The 22,918-nt window shown below is 33.5% G+C and overlaps 2 protein-coding genes and 1 non-coding gene across 3 annotated transcripts; all 3 read right to left on the bottom strand.

The window, feature by feature from the left end:
* Positions 1-523: 523 nt before the first annotated feature.
* On the bottom strand, positions 524-594 carry TRNAG-CCC (transfer RNA glycine (anticodon CCC)). The gene has a single exon. It is a non-coding gene; the product is annotated as a tRNA-Gly (tRNA).
* Positions 595-1,081: 487 nt separating this feature from the next.
* Positions 1,082-11,500, bottom strand: LOC140771359 (electron transfer flavoprotein subunit alpha, mitochondrial). The gene is made up of 8 exons (XM_073112867.1): positions 11,376-11,500; positions 10,188-10,370; positions 7,528-7,739; positions 7,036-7,199; positions 4,622-4,780; positions 3,609-3,661; positions 1,997-2,137; positions 1,082-1,329 (listed from the first exon to the last, which is right to left on the bottom strand). The coding sequence occupies exons 1-8, from the start codon at positions 11,451-11,453 to the stop codon at positions 1,252-1,254; spliced, it is 1,068 nt and encodes a 355-aa protein (XP_072968968.1). The 5' UTR covers positions 11,454-11,500; the 3' UTR covers positions 1,082-1,251.
* A 3,077-nt stretch (positions 11,501-14,577) lies between these two features.
* LOC140771210 (vesicle-associated membrane protein 724) lies at positions 14,578-18,711 on the bottom strand. The gene is made up of 5 exons (XM_073112656.1): positions 18,303-18,711; positions 17,215-17,356; positions 16,998-17,118; positions 15,092-15,154; positions 14,578-15,009 (listed from the first exon to the last, which is right to left on the bottom strand). Exons 1-5 carry the CDS (start codon positions 18,526-18,528, stop codon positions 14,851-14,853), a joined length of 711 nt encoding a protein of 236 aa, XP_072968757.1. The 5' UTR covers positions 18,529-18,711; the 3' UTR covers positions 14,578-14,850.
* Between the last annotated feature and the right edge of the window lie 4,207 nt (positions 18,712-22,918).

The raw sequence follows: 22,918 nt of genomic DNA, 5'->3' as shown, positions 1-22,918 counted from the left end.
TCCGAGATCTCTGAGTAGAATGAGAAGCTCTGCTGGATTAGTTGCTTAATTGCTACTTTTTGGCTTTAGAATGACTTCATTTTACCATTTCCTCCATCAAATTGATTCCAGGCAAAATAAAGGGAAATTTTCAAAGAAAAATCCTATACGTTATGGACCTTTTGCAGTTCGAAACCTACTAAATCGTGTTTTCTCAAAAATAAATAAATAAATAAATAATCCTATCTTTTATAATGAAAAGGTTATCATCACAGTACCCTAATTTTACCATATGAAGATTAAGTGATCATACTTCTAAAAATTATCAGAATAGTAAGGAAGAATCGATACAAAATGTACATGATCGTGAAGGTAAAAAAAACTATTTGATCTCATTACAAGCATTGACGAGCGTAATTTAGAAATTTTAAAAGTGTTATTTTGAATAATACCTTTTAGAACCAAAATAAACGGATAAGATAAGGGTTTCTTTTGCAAATTTCCACACAAAAAAAAAAAAGAATAAAAGAGAAATAAATAAGCGTGCGCATCCAGGGAATCGAACCCTGGTCAGTACCGTGGGAGGGTACTATGATACCACTACACCAGATGCGCTGTGTTGAAATAGTTATTTACATATTTCATTTAAATAATCATAAAAAGGTTAAAATATATTATATTATTTCTAAAGATATTAAATATCTAAAATGCCCCTCACCTCATTTGAACTTAAAAGACTGGTTCCATTTTTATTTTCACATCAACGATAGGAAATTAGTATTAAGGCTATCTTGCATAGAACGGAAGTCCAGATATTTGTGAAGCATTAAAACTAAAATGTAGAGGTTGAATGATAAATACCTACACAGTATAGTTTTAATGATAATAAAGGCATAGAAGATGAATGAGGTCTAATACTTGAGTTCAGCAAATTTTTCTCAAAAAAATGACAGTAAGGAAAAAATAAATAGAAAAAGGGGAGAGGAATACTATGCATATCCCATAAAGGTTTGAGAAATACTATGTTGTATCAAATGCTAACTTAATGACTTCTGGAAGGGCTCTTCCATCAATCATTGAACAGAAAAGAATGGGAAAATGATGAAAGAAAAATGGCAAGATTGCCAGTCTTTATAGTGCCTTTAAATTTACAGTTGGAAGGGCCCTTAAGCTTGATCTTATCCACAAGAAAGCAAGGGCTTTTATTTTGCTTCTTATTTACACAATTAGAACATGGGAGCAAAGTTAAATGAGGAACTGTTAACAGAAAGATCATTTCTCCTCTGGCAGCTTTTCTAGCAATTCCGGAATCACCTCAAACAGATCGGCAACGAGTCCATAATCCGCAACCTGCAAGCAGCGATATCACTAGTTTCAGGTATAGAAAAAGATAATTTACTCCAAAAAAAAAAGCTCCATAGTAGTTATATATTATGTGATTAGCAAAAAAGAAAGAAAAAAATGATGCAGCAAATGAGCAAGTTAGTATACATTTTCCATTACCCCAGAAAAGAGGATTCATAAAGATATAGTAGTGGTGCAAGCCACTGTCTGATACTACTGCACCTACAGATAAGATTAGCAAAACCAAAAGCAGTGCTATGTCATGCTTGGGTGTGCCACGTGCAAAGGTAGCTCAAGAGATGCCATCTAAAAGTTATAACTGTGATTGACCAAGCAACTTGGTGACAATTTTGACTACTAGTTACATGATTATTTCACTAGGGCCCCTGACTAAAATCATAAATATTCATAAAAGGCGGAGAGTCCTGCTGCCATTAAGATATTAATGGGAAAGCAATTAAAAGATCAGCAATCGATAGATGAGAGCAGAAATAGCATAATCCACCTAAATGTAATCAGGTTCTCCGTTACTAAGTTTCTTCTTTTCTTGGTGCAAACTCAAGTATACATAGAAAATTAGTGATAAACATATCTCAGTAATTTCTGATGATGCCAGACAGTGGCCAAAGCCTAGTCAGACAGAAATTATTCAGATCACAAGTTCTCTCATCACCTGAAATATGGGTGCATCTCCATCTTTGTTTACGGCAACGATGACCTTGGAATCTCTCATTCCTGCCAAGTGCTGTATGGCACCTGAAACCCCAAAAGCCATATATAATTCTGGAGCAACAATCTTTCCAGTTTGACCAACCTGACAGGAAATTCCTTTGTTATACAACGGGAGAAAAAACTAGCATCACTGTAAAAAGGGAAATGCTGAAATTAATGATTTCGAGATGGTAGAAAACTAGATATTACTCTATATTAGATAGATGAAGAGTGAATGTTAATGGCATCTGAGCAAGTTTGTTCCGCTTTAGTAGCTGTGCCCCTAGATTATACTACTATCTTTATGAACCTTAGGTCCTCCTACTGCAATAATTGATTGATGATATTGCATTAATAGGATAGTACTATAAATCTGATAATGGGGAGATGACATACTACTTTTGAAGGTTAGGAATGCATTACAAATCTAACTGTACAGATAGATAATGCTGGCACATGCCGTTAGATTCATAAAGGGAAGAAGAATTTATCTATAACAAGTGGTACAATAGGTTTAATAGAACTAGACTGCTATCCAGGTCAGACAAGTATACTACACTTGTTCTGCTTGGTTACAGTAGGTAAAAACTCCACATGGATGTTGACAGTGATTGAAAGAAAAGAGCTGCATAATCATACTGTATTTTCATTTCAGATGAGAAATCAATAAAGTTTTGAAAAAAAAAAATAGAATGGTATTATTCAGATTAAAATTATCCAACAAAAATCATACCTAAATAGATAATTACCAGGAATAGACAGATTTAACCAAGAAAATGCTAGCAGAGTTCACAGCACAAATGCCACACCAACATTAACACAATTGCTAAGTCCAATCTAGTCCATAACAAGATCACATAGAAAACTGAAGTCCTCTTTGAAATGATAATTCTCTGTTGTTGATTGGCAAATAAGGACCCATCATGAATGGCACAAGGAATGAATTTACAAAGGCATGGTTACTCATTTGTTTATGAAGAAAACAACACAAGTTGAAAACATGTGATCTCCTTCATGTTCCATTTTCTTCCCTCCATGTCTTCATAAGAAAAGAAAAACTTTGCCCTAAATTTGCGACCCACTCAACAAACCCTAATTATAATTCTTTTTTTCTATCAAGGGCATAGGATCATTAACCTGAACTATCTAATTTAAGAGGATCAATTTCTCATCTTTCTACTTGAAATCACTAAAACACTAATAATGATCAACAACGAGAAAAAGCTAAAAGGATCAACCTGAGAGACTTTGAAAAACAAGAGATAAGAGATCATTACAAACATGACACATCCATAGGAATGCTGGATATACAAATCAGGGTCTCCAAGTAACTACTAGTGCCTTGGTCAATTTCTGGTCTAAAGACTAAGACATTTCATTCCAAAAGAAGTAGGCTACTTTGAGCTCTCCTCACAAGATAATGCCAAATAAAAAGGTCTTTAATTTGGGAGCACTGCATGTACACCTTTTGATATAATGTATCAACACTTCTAAATGGCAAAACATTGGAAAATAGCAATTTTAATCGAACCATAATAACATAATTAATTTAACCAACATAATCCAAGTGATACCTGGAGGTCATTTGGCACAAATCCTGCATCAACAGCAGCCCGAGTCGCCCCAACTACAAAAATGAAAAGTAGCAGTCTGTAAATATAGAACAACATGAATAACACTAGGCACCAACATGAGTTATACATGAAATAATATGAGCCCCAAGAATAAAGTTTCAGCTAAACCATAATTCAATAAACATTTGTGAATACTTATAACACAGCTCAAAAAAGTGTAATGAACAAGATTTGATGAATATTTTTTGCCACTAAGGAAAACGCCATCCCTTTTTGCTTAGAAAGGATATAAACAAGTAACCTATTTAATCCGCCAAGGCAGATGGTTTTTCAATTTTAGGTGCCCTTTCATTTACGGAAAATGATGAATTCAGGTAAACCACAGTTTACGATAAACAGAGAGTTGTGGCCCTTTTGCAGTTAGAAACTTGAAGAACACATAACATGCCCAGAACCGTAGGTAGAGAGTCAAAATCAGAAAGAAAAGAATTTACCAAGTTCAATGACAATTTATTCAGAGAAGACATGAACGCATAAAAGAGACAACATAATATCCAGCACTCATTAGTACACTGCATCTTGCAAGTATTTGAGATCCTATCAGTGTGAAAAGCTGACTGTCTGATTTGCAGTCTAAGTTGGTTTTGATCTGGTGTCAGATGCACCATGCATCTATGGGGTGCCACTGGTAACATGAAATATTTACAAGGAAAAGGAAAGACACATCTGATTAAACTTTGCCAAAAGTAAGATCTAGCTTCCATCAAATTCAAAGACCAGAGAAAGCTGCCATAACTAAGAAAATAAAATCCAAATAAAGACATCAAATAACTTGTACTAACAAAATGCTTCGAACTAACTTATCCCTTAAATATCAAACTGATTGACACCCTCAATTCACATGTTATCTGATATGCGATATTTAATAATTGATTAATTACAAATAAAGTTACTTTTTTCTCAAGGCATGCATTTGTAATTTGTAAATTGTTAACATGACTTGGAAGTGATACCTGCTGCACCAAGTTTCTCGGCTAGCCTCTCCAACATTTTGAAGTTCTCTGTGCTTTTCAATGCTCGGCCCCCTGTGACTACGACACGTGCATTTCCTAGATCTGGCCGCTCTGTATCTTGAGATGCTAGCGTTAAATACCTCGATTTCCCCAAGGTTTCTGCATAATATATAATCAGAAAAATCAAACTGTATAAGTTTGAAATTTTTGAATTTTGTTACCCAACAATGTAATGACATAACACAGTAAGAGTTTAAAGACAACTTAAGAGGAAGAACTGATGCATAAATCAAGCCTTTGGCATGGTCAGCCAATTCTAGGCATGAGCATCTTACATTTCAAAATGCTTAAACCTCAAAGTAGAGGTATTAACATCAACTAGAATGTAGAATATGCTTCAGCAAATTAGTACCGATACTAAAAAATTAGAACCACATAAATGCGACATTATTGACAATAGGATGAATTTCCCATGTAGAGAGCAAAGTTTCTTTTAGGCTAGCAATTTATATTTATATTTTGTCATTTAAAAAAAAAAAGAATTCTTTGAATTTTAAAATAATTTTTATAATTTATGTAGTAAAAAATCTCTCCTGCTCACTCTCTCTACCAATTCCACACGCCACTCCCACTCCCACCCACTCCCGCTACCGTTTACTCTCTCTTCCACTCTATCTCTTCCCCCTCTCTCACTGTCAGTCGAAGGAGCTCCTACTTAGTCGTTCCCTCTCTCTTTCTTACTTTCGCTCTCACTCACCCACTATTCTTCCTTTCGTTCTCTATATTGCTGCAAAATAGAGAGAAAGAAAAGAAAACAAGAGAGCAAAGGGGAGTGAGAGAGAGGTGGGAATGTATGTTGGAGGAGATAGAGATAATGTCGGAGTGGATCACCAGAGAGAGAAATGGAAAATCCCTAAAAGAATCACAAATAAAGAAAAAGGAGGGAATCACAAGTGCAGTGTTAGGGGAGGAGCTCGTTGGACTTCTATTTTGAAAGATCGGCATCAGAGAACTTCGTCAGAGGAGGAGCTCGTTGAGAGATGAGATGCATCTCGTACTACTCTCTCTCTCTCTCTCTCTCTCTCTCTCTCTTAGTTTGTTTCGACCGAAACTCACTCGATTTGGATCGAGTATTGATCAATCTAGCCGATACCCCACTGAAACAATTTAATAAATTGGTTTCAGGATGGGATCGGGATCAATCAGAACTAGGAACTTTAATCACTATTTTTAAAGACGTCCTTCATGGCGGGGTGGCGAGCCAACCACCCCACCATGCGCTTAGGCGGCCTACAAATGGCGAGTAGGCTGCCATTCCTCCTTTCCTTCTTCTTCTTCTTCTTCATTTTGGCCTTAGGAACCCACTTCTCATTTTCTCTCTCTCTACCTTGGAAACCCACCACTTTTTATTTCAAAGCATTGTGGGTTCCTAATATAGAGAGGAGTTTCTTTCTATTTTAGGAACCCATTTCTCCTTTTCACTCTCTCTGCTTTAAGAATCCACCATTTATCTTTTCAAAGCATTATGGGTTCCCTATGTGGAGTGGAGAAATAATGAGATAAGTTGTCATACTCCATTATATATATATACACACACACACACATATATATATACATATAGTTAATTTGTAACTTTGTTATTATGGTTGTAATTACAATTAAAATTTTTATATATGTTCTATTAATATATATCATATATAATTTTTTTTATTTTTTATATATTAAAAATGTTAAACTGCTTTGACGCCCGCATTTTATCTAGGTGCTAGGCAGTGGAGTGACTGTCCACCACCCGCAATCGCCATTCAATACCCTGACCTTGATATAAATGCAAGTTCATTAGATTTAATGTAGATAAACAATACATAGAAAATTTGAATGTAGTGAACTCAAGAATATCCTCATGAGTCAAGGAGACACCATTTGCTCACAATCTCCTCAGAACTAGGTGCTAAACTGGGCAAGAGACCTAATAACAATCTTCTCACTCATTTTTTTTTTCCCATCATGGAGATAAGATTATCGGCAATATATAGTCATATTCTAGCTAGAATGCCGTTCACCCCCTTAAAGAAAACTAAAGGGCATCTGAATGCCCAAGGATTCTACAATTGCAGGATTTGGTAAAGAAAGATGGTACGTAGCCATAGCTTTAGTAAACAAGCCATCACACCAAGTAAGCCCTTGTAAAGAAAACTGATGTTGTAATGATGTTATTAGTAAGTTTTTCTAAAATCACTGACAAAAAAGAAAAGAATCAAAGTCACACCAATATTCTTCAGCATGATCAAAATTAGCAAATAAATTGAAAATGCAAGAAGGAATTTTAGTAATAGACATACTAATACTACTGCAATAACCCATGTTAATCTCTTAAAGAAAATACAGTGAAAAGGCAAAAGTATTAAACAAACCTTCACTGAAGAAAGAGAGATCAACCTGGGTGATAGGTGCAGATCTTGGTTCTGCATCAGTCAAGTTGATATGATAGGGGAAAGATGTCGATCTAACAGTCATGATACAAGGATCCTGACCAGTATATCGTACAGTACAAAGTGCATTTCCAGCATATATTGGTCTGAAAATTTCAAATAGACATGTTACTATGTTACATAATAATAAAAAATTCATCAATAACATCTATGATACATGACGAGAGTACAAGAAGGAATGCAAATGACAGCAATACAGAACTTCCAAGAAAATACCAAAAAAATTTAAATATTAAAGGGCCACTGAGAAAAATCTATGATGACCAAAATAATTCACAAAATGGAAAAGGAAGAATATTCAGATGCGCAAGCTCGAATTCTATGAAAGAATATCTGAACATAGTGCCTAACAAGCTGGACCACCATTTACATGCTAAATCACAACATCAAGTACAAAGATGAGCAGTACTGAACCTCACAAATACCCGTGGCTCAGCAATACTGATGACATCAGTAATAGGAGAAACATCAAGAAGAGCTGCAGCACGTGGAATCACATTCTTCCCAAATGAAGTTGAAGCAGATACTATATGAGAATAACCACCTTTCCGCTGAATGGAATGAACAAGTTCAGCCCAAGATTCAGCTAAAGGATGTTCCAATATATCTAAATCAGCAACAAGAACCTGTAGTAGAATCAGCCGATAATAAGTAGGCAATCCGTTAATCTAGAGAACAAAACCATGTTGCAACACTATTTAGAGACCTTTTACTTGTGTACCTCTGGTAACTGAAAGGATGTCATTTCTAATACAGTAAAGCAGGTAAATGATCTAAAGGATATAGGTCAGATCAGCTTAAATAGTATCTTTGTTAGGCCAGGCAGTGTAGCCTCGCTTATACGTCCTTGGTCAATGTGTATGATGAGAAGAGTGCAACTATGGTTGGTTGTGTCCAACAAAAATATCTTACAACGATTACAAATATATATAAGCTGAAGATGGGAGATGGAACAACAGAGAAAACAACTGATATTTATTGAGCCATAGAAGACAACTATAATGGTATGAGCATGCCATCCAAATGATTAGCTCTCGGCTTCTCATTGCCAAAAATTTGAAGATAATCCAGTGCCCAAAATATACAAAAATATTAGTTAGAGTACAAATTTGTTAAAACTTGGAAATAAGATTTAAAACGTTTGCAAATATTGATTGCATCTCAGGATTCTCAAAACCTCACCTTGATTGTCCATAAAACATATAGGTATAAGCATAAAGGCATGTGGAAGATGTCAAGGACCTAGTGCAGTCCCATTTTAGCTGAAGTCGAAGTGGATAATAAAGTAGAAGAAGGAATTACGTTGGACGTTTCCAAAGAGTTAAAAAGATATGTTCACCAAACAACAAAACACGTCAATTTAGTAGAGCATTAACTAATAGTAGCTTAATTACAATTGAACAAAATGGGAAATAGTGCTCCATAAAGAAATCTAATGGATCCAATGTGTTTAGTTTTTGTATGCTAATATGTTTGTTGTACAGTATTTGTGTGTTTGGACTCGGATCTGATCGAGTAGCATTGATAATTCAAATTCAATTATACCAGCAAAAAAACAAAAGACGGGTCAACCAAATTGAACATCTACATTGGTCACAATAATAGGAACATCCTAACAAGCAAAGACTGATACATATGAAAGATTACTTCTCTTTTTTCTTATAAGAAAAGTAAGAAATGATCTCAGTTAGATTAATATATGTTAAAAATCGGCAGAGAGAGAGAGAGAGAGAGAGAGAGAGAGAGAGAGAGAGAGAGAGAGAGAGAGAGAGAGAGAGAGAGAGAGAGAGAGAGGATAAATAACTTTTTTCCAGGATAATAGGCAACACGTTCCAGCTCAAAGCCAGATGTCTTTAGAGCCTTCTTGAAAATTCTGGCAATCCTGTTCTTCCAGATTTTTCACCAAGTCAGTGATATTAACATGTCCCAACTCTTTCTAAGTTTCTGTTTAAAATACGTATTTCTACAATCTGTCCAAAACTCTTTGACAGATGAAGGCCACTGATGTAAATGAAGGTCCGAGATAATATTAAGAATTAGTTTCTGAAATAAGTGCATGGGACAAATAAGTGATCAATGGTGTCTTCCTCTTCTAAACATAATAAACATATTGTAATTCATATTTCATACTACTCCTTTCGTCATAATATTCTTCCTGTGTAATTTATGAGAAGTTGTCAGCCATGAAACGATCCTGACATTCATGGGAGTAACGTTCTCCATATATTTCTTGCGCAAGGTGAAAAGAGACCACCAGATTTATTGCAGTAGCTTATTATTGCAAACAATGGGGAGAAGAGGAAGAGACTATCCAAAGGAAAAGCATTTGAATTTTGGACCAAATAAATATACTATAAGATACAAATCCACAAACCAACTCAAGAAGCTCAAATACCTTTTAAAACAATGCAGGTCTTGCCAAAAGCTTAGTAAGAAAAAAACATGGTCAAAAGTTCCCGCCGTAATCAATATGAAGCCCTTCTAGTTCATGGTTCTACCATAAATCCTTCCTCTTTAAGCTGAAAACTGATATAATTTTGCTCCAAACTCATTATTAAGAACCTACATTTCATAATTTCTTTGTTTTTCAGCTTATTTCATAGTTGGCATCAAAGGTATGAATCTATTGAAAAGGTTATCTTTCTCTGATTAAATTTCACAATAAATCCTCAATCCTCATTATCAACTTTCAAGTGCATGTTACTTATAGATTTATAAACAAAGAGGCCCCTGAATGCCTCAGTCTTAACACTCTGAACTCCACCGCTGATCCTTTGAGTATTAAATGCTCAACTACTGGTAAATTAGGCTGAATAACATATCGTGGAAGGGCACCATGGTGAAGGAACCGAAAAAATTATTTGCAACATATAGTCTTATATTATTCACCTTGGACAAAGGTTAGAAGCTACTAGTAAACCTTCTAATTCTTGGGTTACCCCAAAACATAGAAAATAATTTGGATAAACCAAGAGAATATAACTTAATAGTAAATATTTATCTTAAGAATGACTATAGATGAGGAATCAAATCAACAACATGATGTAAATAAGGAATAGTAAAATAGTTGGTACCTCAGAGATCAATGGATGACTCGATGCAGCATGTGAGGCAGCTTTTTGAAGGGTTGATCCTGATCCTCCCAACAGAACAGATACTGAATTTTCTTTTGTAATAGCCTCTGCGGCTGCTAATGCACTCAAAGATGATGGCTTCACAAATCCACCTTCATGTTCCGCTATGACCAATGTGCTTATCTAAATATATACATAATTAAACACAGCAAAATGTGGTTTCAGCTTAGTATTAGAAGAAAAAAAGAACTACTTGATAAGGGAATTGTGATAATAGACAAGGAACCAAGATACAACACAAGACATGAAGGGAGAAAAAAAAACATAGAATGACATCATAAAGTTTACTTATCATTAGAAAGGTAGGAAATTTCCACCCAAAACCTGCAAGCCCATGTAACCCCACGGAAGAAAATGCAGATAGTAGGGAGATTCTAATGTATATAAGCCGCCTTATCAATTTGCCATAGTAGATCCTACTATAATCGGGTCAGATGTGGCCTTCTCACCATCTATACATAAAAGTCACCTTGTAGCTCCCCTACGTAATTCATAATTGAAAAATCTGAAGAGAGAAAGTTATCAGAAAAAAAAAAGGCAAAAGAGAATATAAGCCGTCCTTAGTTGTCGAGTTATCTAGCGCAACCCTTCTGCTCCACCAAAGTTTAGGACTAGAAATTGGAAAATATGCATATATAACATTAACCATGCAGAGATGGACTTAGGAACTGTACTATGAATAATAAATAAATATATAAAATGAATGAAATAGCAAATGAACATCTCCAGAAAGTAACCTTCAGACAAAGAGTCAAAATTACAAGACGAAACACATGGATAAGTTCCAATATTATCCTTATTGCAAACCCCCTCATTCTGACATCTAAAACGCTCCTTTGCAGGTATATTCGCTACAACCCACCTCCGTGAATAAAGGTATCCTTCAAGCAGTTCTAAGTTGCAAACATGTCAACAAAAAAAAAAAAAAAATCGTTCAAGTTTTGCACTTCCTATACGAGAACAGAATCTAACAATCAAGCTTCAAAATTTAATATCCGATCCCGCACGAAATCGGAGATAATGCAAAACTCCTCAATGCGATCACCAACGAACACAAACAACTCGTATGCATCAAAAGCAACCCCGAATCTCGAATGATTTGGGAAGAAAACAGCATGAATCACTTACGAATCTGTTGACGGATCGGTGCGCAAAGGAAGAGATCGAGCGGTTTCGAAGAGCTCTCAGGGTCGCGACCACCGCCATCTCTCTTTGCCGTGTAGTGGCTTCTTGGTGTTGTTGGGTTCGTTCCTTCGCTATATATTATAATTTATAAGCGAACCTCCTCTGTTTATTTTAGGGATAAATACCAACTAATTAAATATAAGGATAATTCTACTTCTTACGTATATATATTTTTTAAAATATTTAAACTAAAAAAATATCCACGTGTACCTCTTAAATAAATAAATAAATAATTACTATACAAACTTATTACATCAGAAAAATTAATTAGTTCGGAGACTTCCTATGCTGTAAAAGAAAATTAGAAAATATATGTGGAAAATAATATTAGCTCAGAGGTCTGGAAAAGTATTTTCTAAATTACATTTTTGTTCAAAATATTTTCAAACAGCAATTTATATAAAATAATAATATTGTTTTCAACTTATTGGGATACCGATAAATTCACCGAGAGTCGGTCGTTGTTTCTTAGCCTTGTTCGCTTGAGTTTAGGAATTCTTAAATTGGTTCAGTAAATAAATTTTTATTTTATGTTTTTAATATCTAATTAAGTTTATTTTTAAAAAAATTAAGACTAACTAATCAAGTTCGGAACTTAGTCTCAAACTAAATAAGATTATAATTTTAGAAATAATTTAAATAGTACAAAAGTGTTGAATACTCGAAAGGCAACTATTCGAATGCCTTGTTGAACATGAACCGTGTTGTGCTCTCTTTCAAATGCAGACTCAAACTTTATAAGAAGTTTGTTACGTATGTATCATACTAACAGTTCTCAAATATCCAATATGGTATATAAGTAACAATATCACTTTTCTTTATTTTCCATTGCCATGAGACCTACTTTAGAGCCAATTTTCATTCACTTCTCTTCATAGATTTAACTAAGTAAATATATGACAATAAAGTACTCTTTGAGCTAAATTAATTCCACCATTAAACCATCATTAATAATGTGTGGGCCTCACTTAAAATTTAGCTCAAAGTTAATAAAAAAAATTCATGTCAAATACATAAAATTACCAATAATTTTGTAATTATTATCCCCTAATTTGATCAAAAACTCGTAAATTTAAAGAAAAAATAACACCAAGAGGTAAGGACACCTTAAATCTATTTAAATATTTTAAAATAATTTTTTTTTGTTAGCCTATCATTTACTTTTCCATCTAAAATTGACATGTGAATAGCACGCATATAATTTATACTTATTTTGAAGTACCCTCACCTCCCTCCCTCAACCTATGTACAAAATCCTGGTCAGTAGGATTCCAATTCGCAAAACCAGGATTTTTAATTTTATTTTTTTGTTAGGTTTTTAATTGTTGGTAATTATGTATAAAATATTCTAAGTGTATTTTTTACATGTATATGAGCTTTACACAAGTCTAGAAAATCTCTGGCTTGAAGAATTGCAAAATTATTGGAGCAAAATTGATGAGATCAAGTCATACCAACGAAGTTTAAAAATCTTGGACTTTTATAAATACGGATAAAACTTGGATTTGGCTCTATCTTGAAGATCATATATAAGGATTGTGATGCCCTATCTCTAGGGTGGTTGAAGAAGCATTATTGAAGGAGACTTCTTGAGGCTACATCGGTTCTTCAACGAACAAGGTTCTACTCATCTACAAGAATTTAATCTTTCGTCTTAAGGGTTATCTAAACGAAAGATCAATCTTGAGGGCTACTGAGGTTGGACTTCAATTATGAAAAGCAGTGAATCGTGGGTTCTAGCGAGGAAAACTGAGAGGAATAAAGTTGTTTGGATCGACGGGTTGTTTTGTAAGTCAGTCTTGTAACTGCTACTATCATAGTGATTGGTTTTAATCCGAGTTTGGATCCGTGGTTTTTTCCCATTTTGGGTTTTTCCACGTTAAAATCTTGGCATTCATCTCTACTTTCGTTTTTAATATTTCTTCCGACTTTTACTTAAGCGAGCGAACGATATCATTGCCTAAAGGTTAGATACATACGTGTGTCTAGGAGTTTTTTCATTTTTTGTTGTAGTTTATTCAATCAACTGTTTCATAATAGTTTTCATTTACATTTGGATCATTTAGATAGAAAAACTAACCATTTCATATCCAGGTGATATAAATCAGACATATGGGAATGTACTTTGATATTTTAGGTCTAACTAACCACAAGGTGTCAAATAAAATTTGCCCATATACATTTATCGACATTGTTTGTAGATTCTCAAAATTGGTCCATATAATTTTATTTATATATCAGTGGACTGTGGACATGAAGAAGAAAATATAAAACAGAAGTCTTTCTAAATAGACGAATTCCTGATAGCAATATACATGAGGTTTTTGACAACTATACCTTCAAAGAGAAATGGAGAATTTAAGATATATTAACTTTCAGGTAGGGAGAAAAAAAAGACACTCTACTTGAGTCCTTTAAAATATTTTCAGGTAATTGGGTAATTATTCCACTTGTAATTAAAGAAAACAAGATCAGAAGGTCCCTATTTCTTTTAAGCAGCTGCTTTGGTGGTAATGATAGCTTCCACACAAGTTAACAGTAAAAATTAGAACTGCTTAGTTTCTGTGTCACCATTGTATTAGATTTGTTTATACTTATGTAATTGTTAAATTATATTTTAAAACATAATTTATATTTATGTAATGTGTCTAGGTTTTATATATGAATATATGCATAAAGTATAAAATATTTTAAAAAAAATATTAAAATAAAAAAATTAATTTTGAAGTTAAAATATTTGAGCCGATTTTAGTATCATTATTGAAGTGCTTAAACGATGTTGTCACGATGATTGAAAGAGTATAAAAATTACCTAAAAGCACATGAACAGCTACTATACACTCAATTGATTAGTCTATGGTTTGAATATGACGTTTAAACGCACTCGTTTTAGATTTTAGTTTGGATCCGTAATTTTTATTCGATTTAATATTTTTCTATATAAATTTTTTTATATTTACGATTGTCTTTTTCACATTTTGTTTTCTATATTTTATTATAAACAGTATGTGATAAATCACTAACTCCTAGGGCATTTCTTACACTTTTCAATAGTTATTATAATATATTTAAGTATTCATGTAAGTATTAATTTTTTCAAGATGAAAAGAAGACATCTTGATTTAAGCAGTCAATAAACAAAGTATACAAATGAATGACCATTAACTCTATTATTGATCTCACGTTGGTTAGACAAGTTGGATTGAAAGATGTAGAAGAAACAACTCAACCCTCACAAACTACTAAGCCCCCAGGACTGATACTATTCCACCTTTGCAGTTGGAATGAAGCCATGAGATTCAAAACTTAATGCGCCGAAGAATAGGGCTTGAACTCACCAACAAGATCTCATTTGTGCAACACCCTTTAAAGCTGATGCATAGATTCCATTTATACTAGGCCACTGATTTTTCTTTTTTCAGTTTTCTTCCTTCGTGCAGTCCAATCCATGACAGACAGACATCCAAATAATGAAGACTAGAATCAAGAGAATTGAAAGAACTACCAGCTTGATTTTCATGTTCTGCAACCACATCTTTTTACGCACCTTTGTCCCCTGTTTCTTAAAATCTTGAGCCTAAACAGATGAAATAAAATCATTAGTTGACCATAAGATATTACAAATGGAAAGTAATTTATTTCATAGATTAAAAAAACACCTGACTACGTAAATCAGAAGCCTTATCTTCAAGATTACTCAGCTTCTCCCCACGGTCAACAGCCTAAAAGGCAAGACATATTTGCAGAAATCAATAAAATGTAAAGAAGAAGTGCAACAAGATGATATCGAAGTAGTTATGCAAAGTAGAATTTCCATGATAGTAAAACTTACATGTTATGTAAATCATATATTTGGAGTATATATTCATAACTACACCCTTATACTAAATGGTTGTTGATATGCACATACTATTTAAGAAAGGGATGGAAACTTGCCTTAATTACCTTCAAAATTATTTTGGCATTATATATATGTGTACACATGTATCAATAGAAACAAATTTGAAGTCGCAGATACTTTACAAAAAAACGATATATGACTCATCACATTAATCTATCAAAATGTTACAGAATTTATAGCTGCTATTTATATATTGCCAGATTCGTGTATGAATAAATGATCTTAGGGACAGCAACTTCATGCATCTTATCTTTGCCACAAATAAAGAGAGTCGTCAATCTGAAGTTCATTACGAGTTTGAGTCAGTACATTCATGGATCTGAGCTCAAGGGAGAACTGAATGCGTCAACCATGAGTCCCTTCAAAAAATTCCAAATGGTTCACAGAAAACAAAAGGAAACAAATGAAACCGTTGTTCAATTGATATAACAATCTCAAACAACAAAGTTTTGAGACCAAGCAACAAGTACTAAAAGTGACTCCATTTCTCACATGTAGCATCAGACCTTTAGTGACTTAGACTCCCATCCATTCTCAAATTGGTTGATTTTTTGTTATCACCATTCACCATTGTGCTCAGTATTTCCGACTTTAATCTTCCATTCAGTGCCTACAGACACATAATATCACCCTACTATTCTAATGAGCTCTCTGGATATAGCTCTTTGATTCAAAAACACTAAGCAACTAACAACCTAATAACACTCCTCAGGGTTCACATGAAAAGACACATTCAACCACCAGCTGATACCAACCTAGCTTTACCTGACTCTCATTAACTTGAAACAGTCCAGCAATTGACAACAGTTCAATACAAACTAATGATCAATATAACATGATATATTTCTGGAGTTCGCAACATCTAACATTAAGAATTGGATCATATTGTGTGAAAAAATAAAATCAGTAATAAGCTAAAGTTTGACGTCTAACCAACATGTGCAGCTATATGGCTTTCGTCGTTCCACCTTCATCTTACAAGACTCAAATCTAGAGAACAGAAATGATTGCAGTAATAGTCCTATTGTGGACCTCAAAATATTCATGAGGACATAGAATTTAAAAGAAGAAATTCTAATATAAGAGCAACAGTAGATATATAATTTCTAAATTGTCTTTTTCAAATCACCACCTGCATTAAACACTTCAAGTTGAAGTGTTTAGAAATTCACAACATTCCTAGTTATGGTTACAAAACCACCTCTGGTTAGTTACGATCAAGCTCAGTCAGTTCACAGGGAAGATTCACACCATATATCACCTCCTTACATATTAAGTTATTAACCAATATAGTGTCAAGTACTCTTCCCTTAAGCTTACTCCTTCCCCCAAATAAGGCTAATTCTGCTTTACCTTTTAAATCATGTCAATTTAAACTGGAGTTTACCAAGCTTTTTCAATAACCGAATGGATGGAAGAGGATAGGTGGTTTTTGCAACTACAGCTTAAAAGTGAGGATAAGTCAAGTGATAGATTGGCAAAACACCCAATTTTTAAATGCCAACTTGAGGAGAGTCCTTAGACCAAAAAAAGAACTATAGCAACACTGATGTTAAAAAATACATGTGATCATGTCAAATATTTGATGCAAAAGAAGATTTACTCTTGCAAATGCATGTGTAACCTCTTAAAATTGAAGAAATGTGAAATATATCTGTGACTACCTTCTCTATGTTGTCTAACATTATGCTTTTAACTTCTGAAACTTGCGCCTTCACTTTCAAAAGCTTCTCTATCTCATCTGCATGTTCAATAATATATTGCATATGCTCCTTTATGACTGGACTGCATCGGAAAATACAATATAAGCATAGAAACATAATTATAGGAGAAAGAAAAGAACAATTTCATTAATAAAGTAAACTATCATGACTTTTATACCCGAATTCTTTATTAAGACTTTTAGCAATTGCAGTATCAGCCTTTCCACCACCATATCTCTTTCTAAAGTCCGCCTTTAGCCGCTCTAGAAAGGCTAGGGAGACATGTTTTTGGGCAGATTCCTTTGCAACAACACAATATGCTGCAAAAGATCAAAGAAGAAGAGCTTCGTCAAGTATCAGACTGGCAACTGCAAATTATTACCAGGTCCCTACAATTCTAAAGATCAAGCAAGAGTACTAAGACCAAGTTTTTCAATAAATGCAGTAGAATTAGTGGCCTATCAACTATCTTATCTAAGGTGAATTAGAATACAAGTTTGTTATTCCGTAGCCAAAAAATAGCTACAGAAGTTCAAGAGGAAACTCCAAGAACCATCTTTGTTCTTTGCCCAAATAGCATTCACGGACAACACATATTGACACGTTAATCAGATGTAAATCTATCCACGTATAAATCCTACACTGGAATAAATGGAATTATAAAACTTACAAAACAAAAACACAGTATAGTATAGCAGGACACAGTGCATGATTTAGTGTCGCATGACTTCTAATTTTTAGGAGTACATCTTAAGCAAACAATTATTGTTAATTCCTAAATAATTGGCAGGTCTAACACTAACTATAGAAATTTGCAATTATCTACTCTTCTATGGTTGCCCCTAATGGCAAATCTATTCTTGAATACTCTTCTATCTCTACAATTTTACTCCTCTAAGAAAACTAGGCTACTTGATGAATAGTGTACACCTAGAGTTTCACCAAACCAACACGGTTCTATATGAATATACATAAGATTTTTGTATATATATATATGCATAAAAAAGTTTAGTTTTACAAATAGTTTACACTATGCCTTGCAGATCTCTTAAGTTACTTCATATCATTCTGATGCTTGGTTGAAGAACCAAGGTCAGAGAACCACTAATCGATGTCAATTACTCATCATCTATGTCAATTTGCTCATCCGTAACAACTACATCAATCCACCTCCTAACAATAAAAAGATATAGCCTTTGCATCTAAAGAAAGGAGATCTCAATCCACATTCACACACGGAAAACTAGTTTTAAGATCGATTCGCACCATATCCGTCGTGGACGAGGAAGTTGAAGGTGTGGTGATCGCACGCGTAGGTAAAGCGGTTGTTGGAGGACGGAAGCTTCTGGAGGCATCGCTCGGCGATCGCCGGGAAGTTTCCGGTGAACTCCGTGTACTCCGCGAGAACCATCGTCCCCCGAGCCACGAAGGCGTAGATGAACCATCCGCCCTCCTCCTCCTTCTCCTCCTTCCCCTCTCCTCCTCCGTTCATCTCTCCTCTCTCTCTTCTTGATTTGATTCAGATCTTTAGGTTAGAAGGAAGAATCGATCTCCTCTTCCCCCACTTCCCTCGCTTCGCTTGTTCTAGAATCAGATCTCTTCCTTCCTTCCTGAGAGAAGAAGAGTGGGGGTGTGGAAGAGAGAGTGGGAAAAGTATCGGAGATATGCTGCTACCGCAGCACAATATCGTACCCGGTGAATGTGTTTGCTTTCTTTACTGGGAAATTTGTAGATAACACCCTACATGTGTCTATTATTATACAATTTAATAGTTCAATATACGTCCAATAGTAACCTACAACGAGTCAGCACTAAATCTATTTATAAATTTTATTTCTATTATATTACTTTCTATGTTTTTGTCTTATTTTATATGATCGACTCTTTTAGATGTTTTGGAAAAAAAATGTAAATACTTTATAAAAATTGATTATTTCGTGTGGTTTTTATTTTAACAATAAGTCATTGGACTAATTCTACTAATTATATTATAATAATAGATTAATAGTGTGATATAAACTATTAATCTATTATTTAACAGCATAAGATTTTGGGTAAACAGATTATCCAATAAAATTAAATTTCAAGAACAGTAAAGGAGCTAGAATATAAAAATATTAACTATAATAATAATAAAATTAGGGCATTTGTACTTGAAAATATGGATGGCCGTGCCGACCGACTGGGAGCATGCCGGTCAGTACTTACTGTGTTGGTGGCATACCAGTACATGGCACGAGGAGTCTCGCATGGCACCCGTCCTAATAGTTTCGCCGCTCGCTGTCGATCTTGTCGTCGAGCTGTTTGTTGCCGATCACTGTCACTCAAGCTCACACCTGACGCGAGCTCGGGCGACGACAAAGGTGAGCGGCGATTGGCGACAGCAACGGTAAAGATGAGTATCTCTTTTTTTCTTTGATTCTCTTACAACAATCGGCAAGTGCCACGGCACGGTCTGTGTGTGTGACACGGCCATCGTTTTTTGAAAACTCTTTTTAAGTTTCAGCACTCGCATTATAGAAATACACACATCTTTTACATATACACTTAGTTTCCAAAAGTTTAATCTCAGCATTATCAAAACTTTAAGTTTTTTTTTCTTTACAAAAATAGGCCCAAATAAAATATAGGGACCAATTATGAAAAATCACAAATTTGGTGGAGTGATTTAGAATATTATCTACCAGACAATAAGTAGTTTCGTGGTACATTGCGGGGTATCCGATGGCCGAAGCTTAAACACTTTTTTGACTTGGAGTTTATAACTTTCGCCGACAAAGGTCTCCACGGGTACTAAGTGACTCCGGATTTCACTGCGGGCAAGCAACAGCAAACACTCTAACTGCGGCCTCCTGCATGGCACGTGTACTTTCATTAGCTTTCCACAATTTCTGTAGTAGATAAGTTATCAAAGAAAGTACAGTGGAATTTGCATATATAAGATCATGTCTTTTAACAAAATTATAGTTTATATTTCATATTTTTATTATTTATAAATCGACTCCTAAAATTTAATAAATATATGTTAAAAATATTCTATTATTAGATGAGTTGATTAAACTTAACTAAACCTCTCAGTTAAGTTAATTATACTAAAAAATTATAAAAATATTCTTAACTAAGTCATACTAAAAATATTTTAATTATTTTAGAAATAAAAATATTTAAAAATAAAATATCTATGTTTAACAAGTATTCTCACAGTATTAGTTTAAATTTAACTTACGATACTTTCTGTATATATTCACTAAATTATAAAACTCGATTTATAAATAGTAAAAATATAGATATAAACCGCAATTATATTAAAAAATCATAGTGATATATATAAATTTCTCAAAAAATAAAAAAATTTGTCACACCAGATATTAAACTACTCTAAAAATTTAATAATTGTTATGATTTATAACTCTATTTCTTCTGAGCAAATAGTACTAATGGTTGGAAAATAAGTGTTTGATCTGTGAGGTAAAATCCATATTCCACAAAAGTAAGTTTTATTATTTGGTAAATGGAAAGTTAACATTTTTTTTTGTTGATTGGGTGAGAAGCCCAAGATTAAAGGACTGGTTGATTGCTTTGATATTAAGATTATTATATATCTTGGAATCATTATATGTTATTATGAGTTAGTAGTGGGCAAGGACAATAATGGTGGAGTAGGTGGTGTTAGTCAACCAAGCTAGTGTTTTATTAATAATAAAAATAATATTAAAGGGAAAAAAGTATGCAAGACCCAGTGTGGGATATCCACTCTTCTTTGTTTGATTGATGGAGAGCTTGGTTTAAGCCTTTGTGTTTTGTTTTGTAGCTCACAGGAGAAAAGTCAAAAAAATTATCAAAAATATATTCTATTTTTACTGTCATTTTAACCATTATATTTTTATTTAAAATGTCTTTAAAAATATTCTACTATTAATTTTCTTAATAAAAAGTTATCGCATAGATGAGTTAAAATAACTACAGATGCAAAATAACCTTAATACTATTGAATAAGTTCATTTTAGATTAAGGTAAATATAAATTCAGTATTATATTTTAAAGTCAAATCAGCAGTGCTTTAGGCTTTTTTTTAATATTTAAAGTAAATATTATCTATTTTGTTACTTGTCCGTCGAGTAAATTTTGTTTAAAATATTTTTGAGACGTTAAAAGCAGATGTAGATTGCTCATTTACAACACTAATCTTCTTCCCAATTGATTGAAGAATGGCTCAATACCTCTTTGGCATCTTGTTTGATGGAGAAATTTGAGATGCATAGTTGATCAGAATAACAACCAGATGCATACTTATAAAGTAATCAATAGGTATGTTAATCCATCAATGAGACATTTTTTAATTCTAATCTGAACTGAAATATAAAGTCTTTTTTTTTATATCATTATAGGATTAGATGAGTCCAGTGATAGTCATTATCTTAGACCAACTTCAAGATATGAAGTATGATAGTCTTGACATCCATTGATAGGAAATTTATGATCTCCATAAACTTAAAAACTAATTTTTATATTACACTTTATATTTGTAGAAGCAAGTAAAAGAAAGTATCAAAACTGGACATTAACTTTTCGACTGCTCTAAAAATTTAAGCTATTCAATAAAGGTAGCGAAAAGAACCAAATGCGATTACTTTCATGCAATATTATTCTTACAGCTGTGTAGCTATGACCTACACAAATGATTTGGAAAAAGCAAGCTTACCTAATTGAGAGAGATTGCAATTATGCCACCAACTCTTAGATTAAAGCATGGTGTTAATTAACTTTCATTTCCTTTCTTAATTTTGAGGTTGGTCTTGAGAAAATGCAAACTTTGTAGAATAAAAGTTACATTCGATTGATATCTAGATATTTGATGCTAATAAAATGGCAGCTAGAAGTTGGAAATCATACATTCATGTCAAAGATAATCATAAATGTACTTGCCTTTTGTAATTTCTACTGGAAAATAGAGCCAAAATAATAATGTAAGGTGCCATGTGTTGTGTTCTTAATCCAAGAAAATGAAACAAAGACATGTCACATATTACAACAAAAAAATAATTACACCTAGGTTCTATAAATTGTTCCTCATTTTGACATTAATCACTCTTTCTTTTTCATGACATATTAATATGCCTTTAACTATAGAAAATCTTTGAATTCCAGTTACAGCCTAAGTCCAGCTTGAGCCCAACCCGTTATGTTTGTCTAATCCTATGATTTTTTAGCCTCACATTAGATATTTAATTTATTAGATATCACAATATAAGTATGTTCCTATAAAAATTAACTAAATATTTTCATAGAAAGCCCATTATAATATAATTAATTTCTTCTATAATCGGCCCATTACATCTAGTCCGAGCCTAATATCTCGTAAGTGGTACGAGCTATAAAATTCTAGTGTGACCCTAGGCTGATCACCTTTAAATGTTAGGCTCTCTAAAAAACAATTTAATCTTATTTTAGAGGAATATTTTTTTTAAAAAAGAGTTGATAGTAAGATGGTCATTTAATTTTCTTCTACTAATATCATCAGGGGCTAAGAGGTTTTATTCATAGTTTAGGGTATCCATGGGCGAAAAAAAAATGAGGAGGTGCATGTGAAAGTAGACTCTAAAAGAGTTTTAGTGTAATGATCCCTAAGAAATAATACATTCATACTCCTTTGTGACCATAGTTAAGGTTTAAGAGATTTCTTCTATGGACAAGCACTTGAATAACTACCTAATTGGTTCACCAGCCCAAAGTTCTATTCAGGGAACAAGACTAACTGCAATTGTGATTGAAGTGATTTACTATTACTATTACCCACTCCTATTTTTCTCCTTGATTTTGAATATTTATGTATACAAATTAAAAGGAATATGCATATAGTCTATTCTTGATCATCTTTATTT

The sequence above is a fragment of the Typha angustifolia genome, chromosome 11 (assembly GCF_048772165.1).
Source record: "Typha angustifolia cultivar Huaian chromosome 11, ASM4877216v1, whole genome shotgun sequence".
Lineage (NCBI taxonomy): Eukaryota > Viridiplantae > Streptophyta > Magnoliopsida > Poales > Typhaceae > Typha > Typha angustifolia.
Note: the sequence above shows the minus strand (reverse complement) of the source record. Positions and strands in the feature narration are given on the sequence as shown.

What these genes read in the sequence shown, in the direction of transcription:
- LOC140771210 (XM_073112656.1), bottom strand. Translation starts at nt 18,528, where the DNA reads ATGAACGGAGGAGGAGAGGGGAAGGAGGAGAAGGAGGAGGAGGGCGGA. An exon ending in AGTCTTAATAAAGAATTCGG is followed by an intron (nt 17,119 to 17,214) that starts GTATAAAAGTCA and finishes TTTCCGATGCAG; the next exon opens with TCCAGTCATAAAGGAGCATA. An exon ending in TGTTAGACAACATAGAGAAG is followed by an intron (nt 15,155 to 16,997) that starts GTAGTCACAGAT and finishes CTTGCCTTTTAG; the next exon opens with GCTGTTGACCGTGGGGAGAA.
- LOC140771359 (XM_073112867.1), bottom strand. Translation starts at nt 11,453, where the DNA reads ATGGCGGTGGTCGCGACCCTGAGAGCTCTTCGAAACCGCTCGATCTCT. An exon ending in GTCATCCATTGATCTCTGAG is followed by an intron (nt 7,740 to 10,187) that starts GTACCAACTATT and finishes ATTCTACTACAG; the next exon opens with GTTCTTGTTGCTGATTTAGA. An exon ending in GAGATGCACCCATATTTCAG is followed by an intron (nt 1,330 to 1,996) that starts GTGATGAGAGAA and finishes CGCTGCTTGCAG; the next exon opens with GTTGCGGATTATGGACTCGT.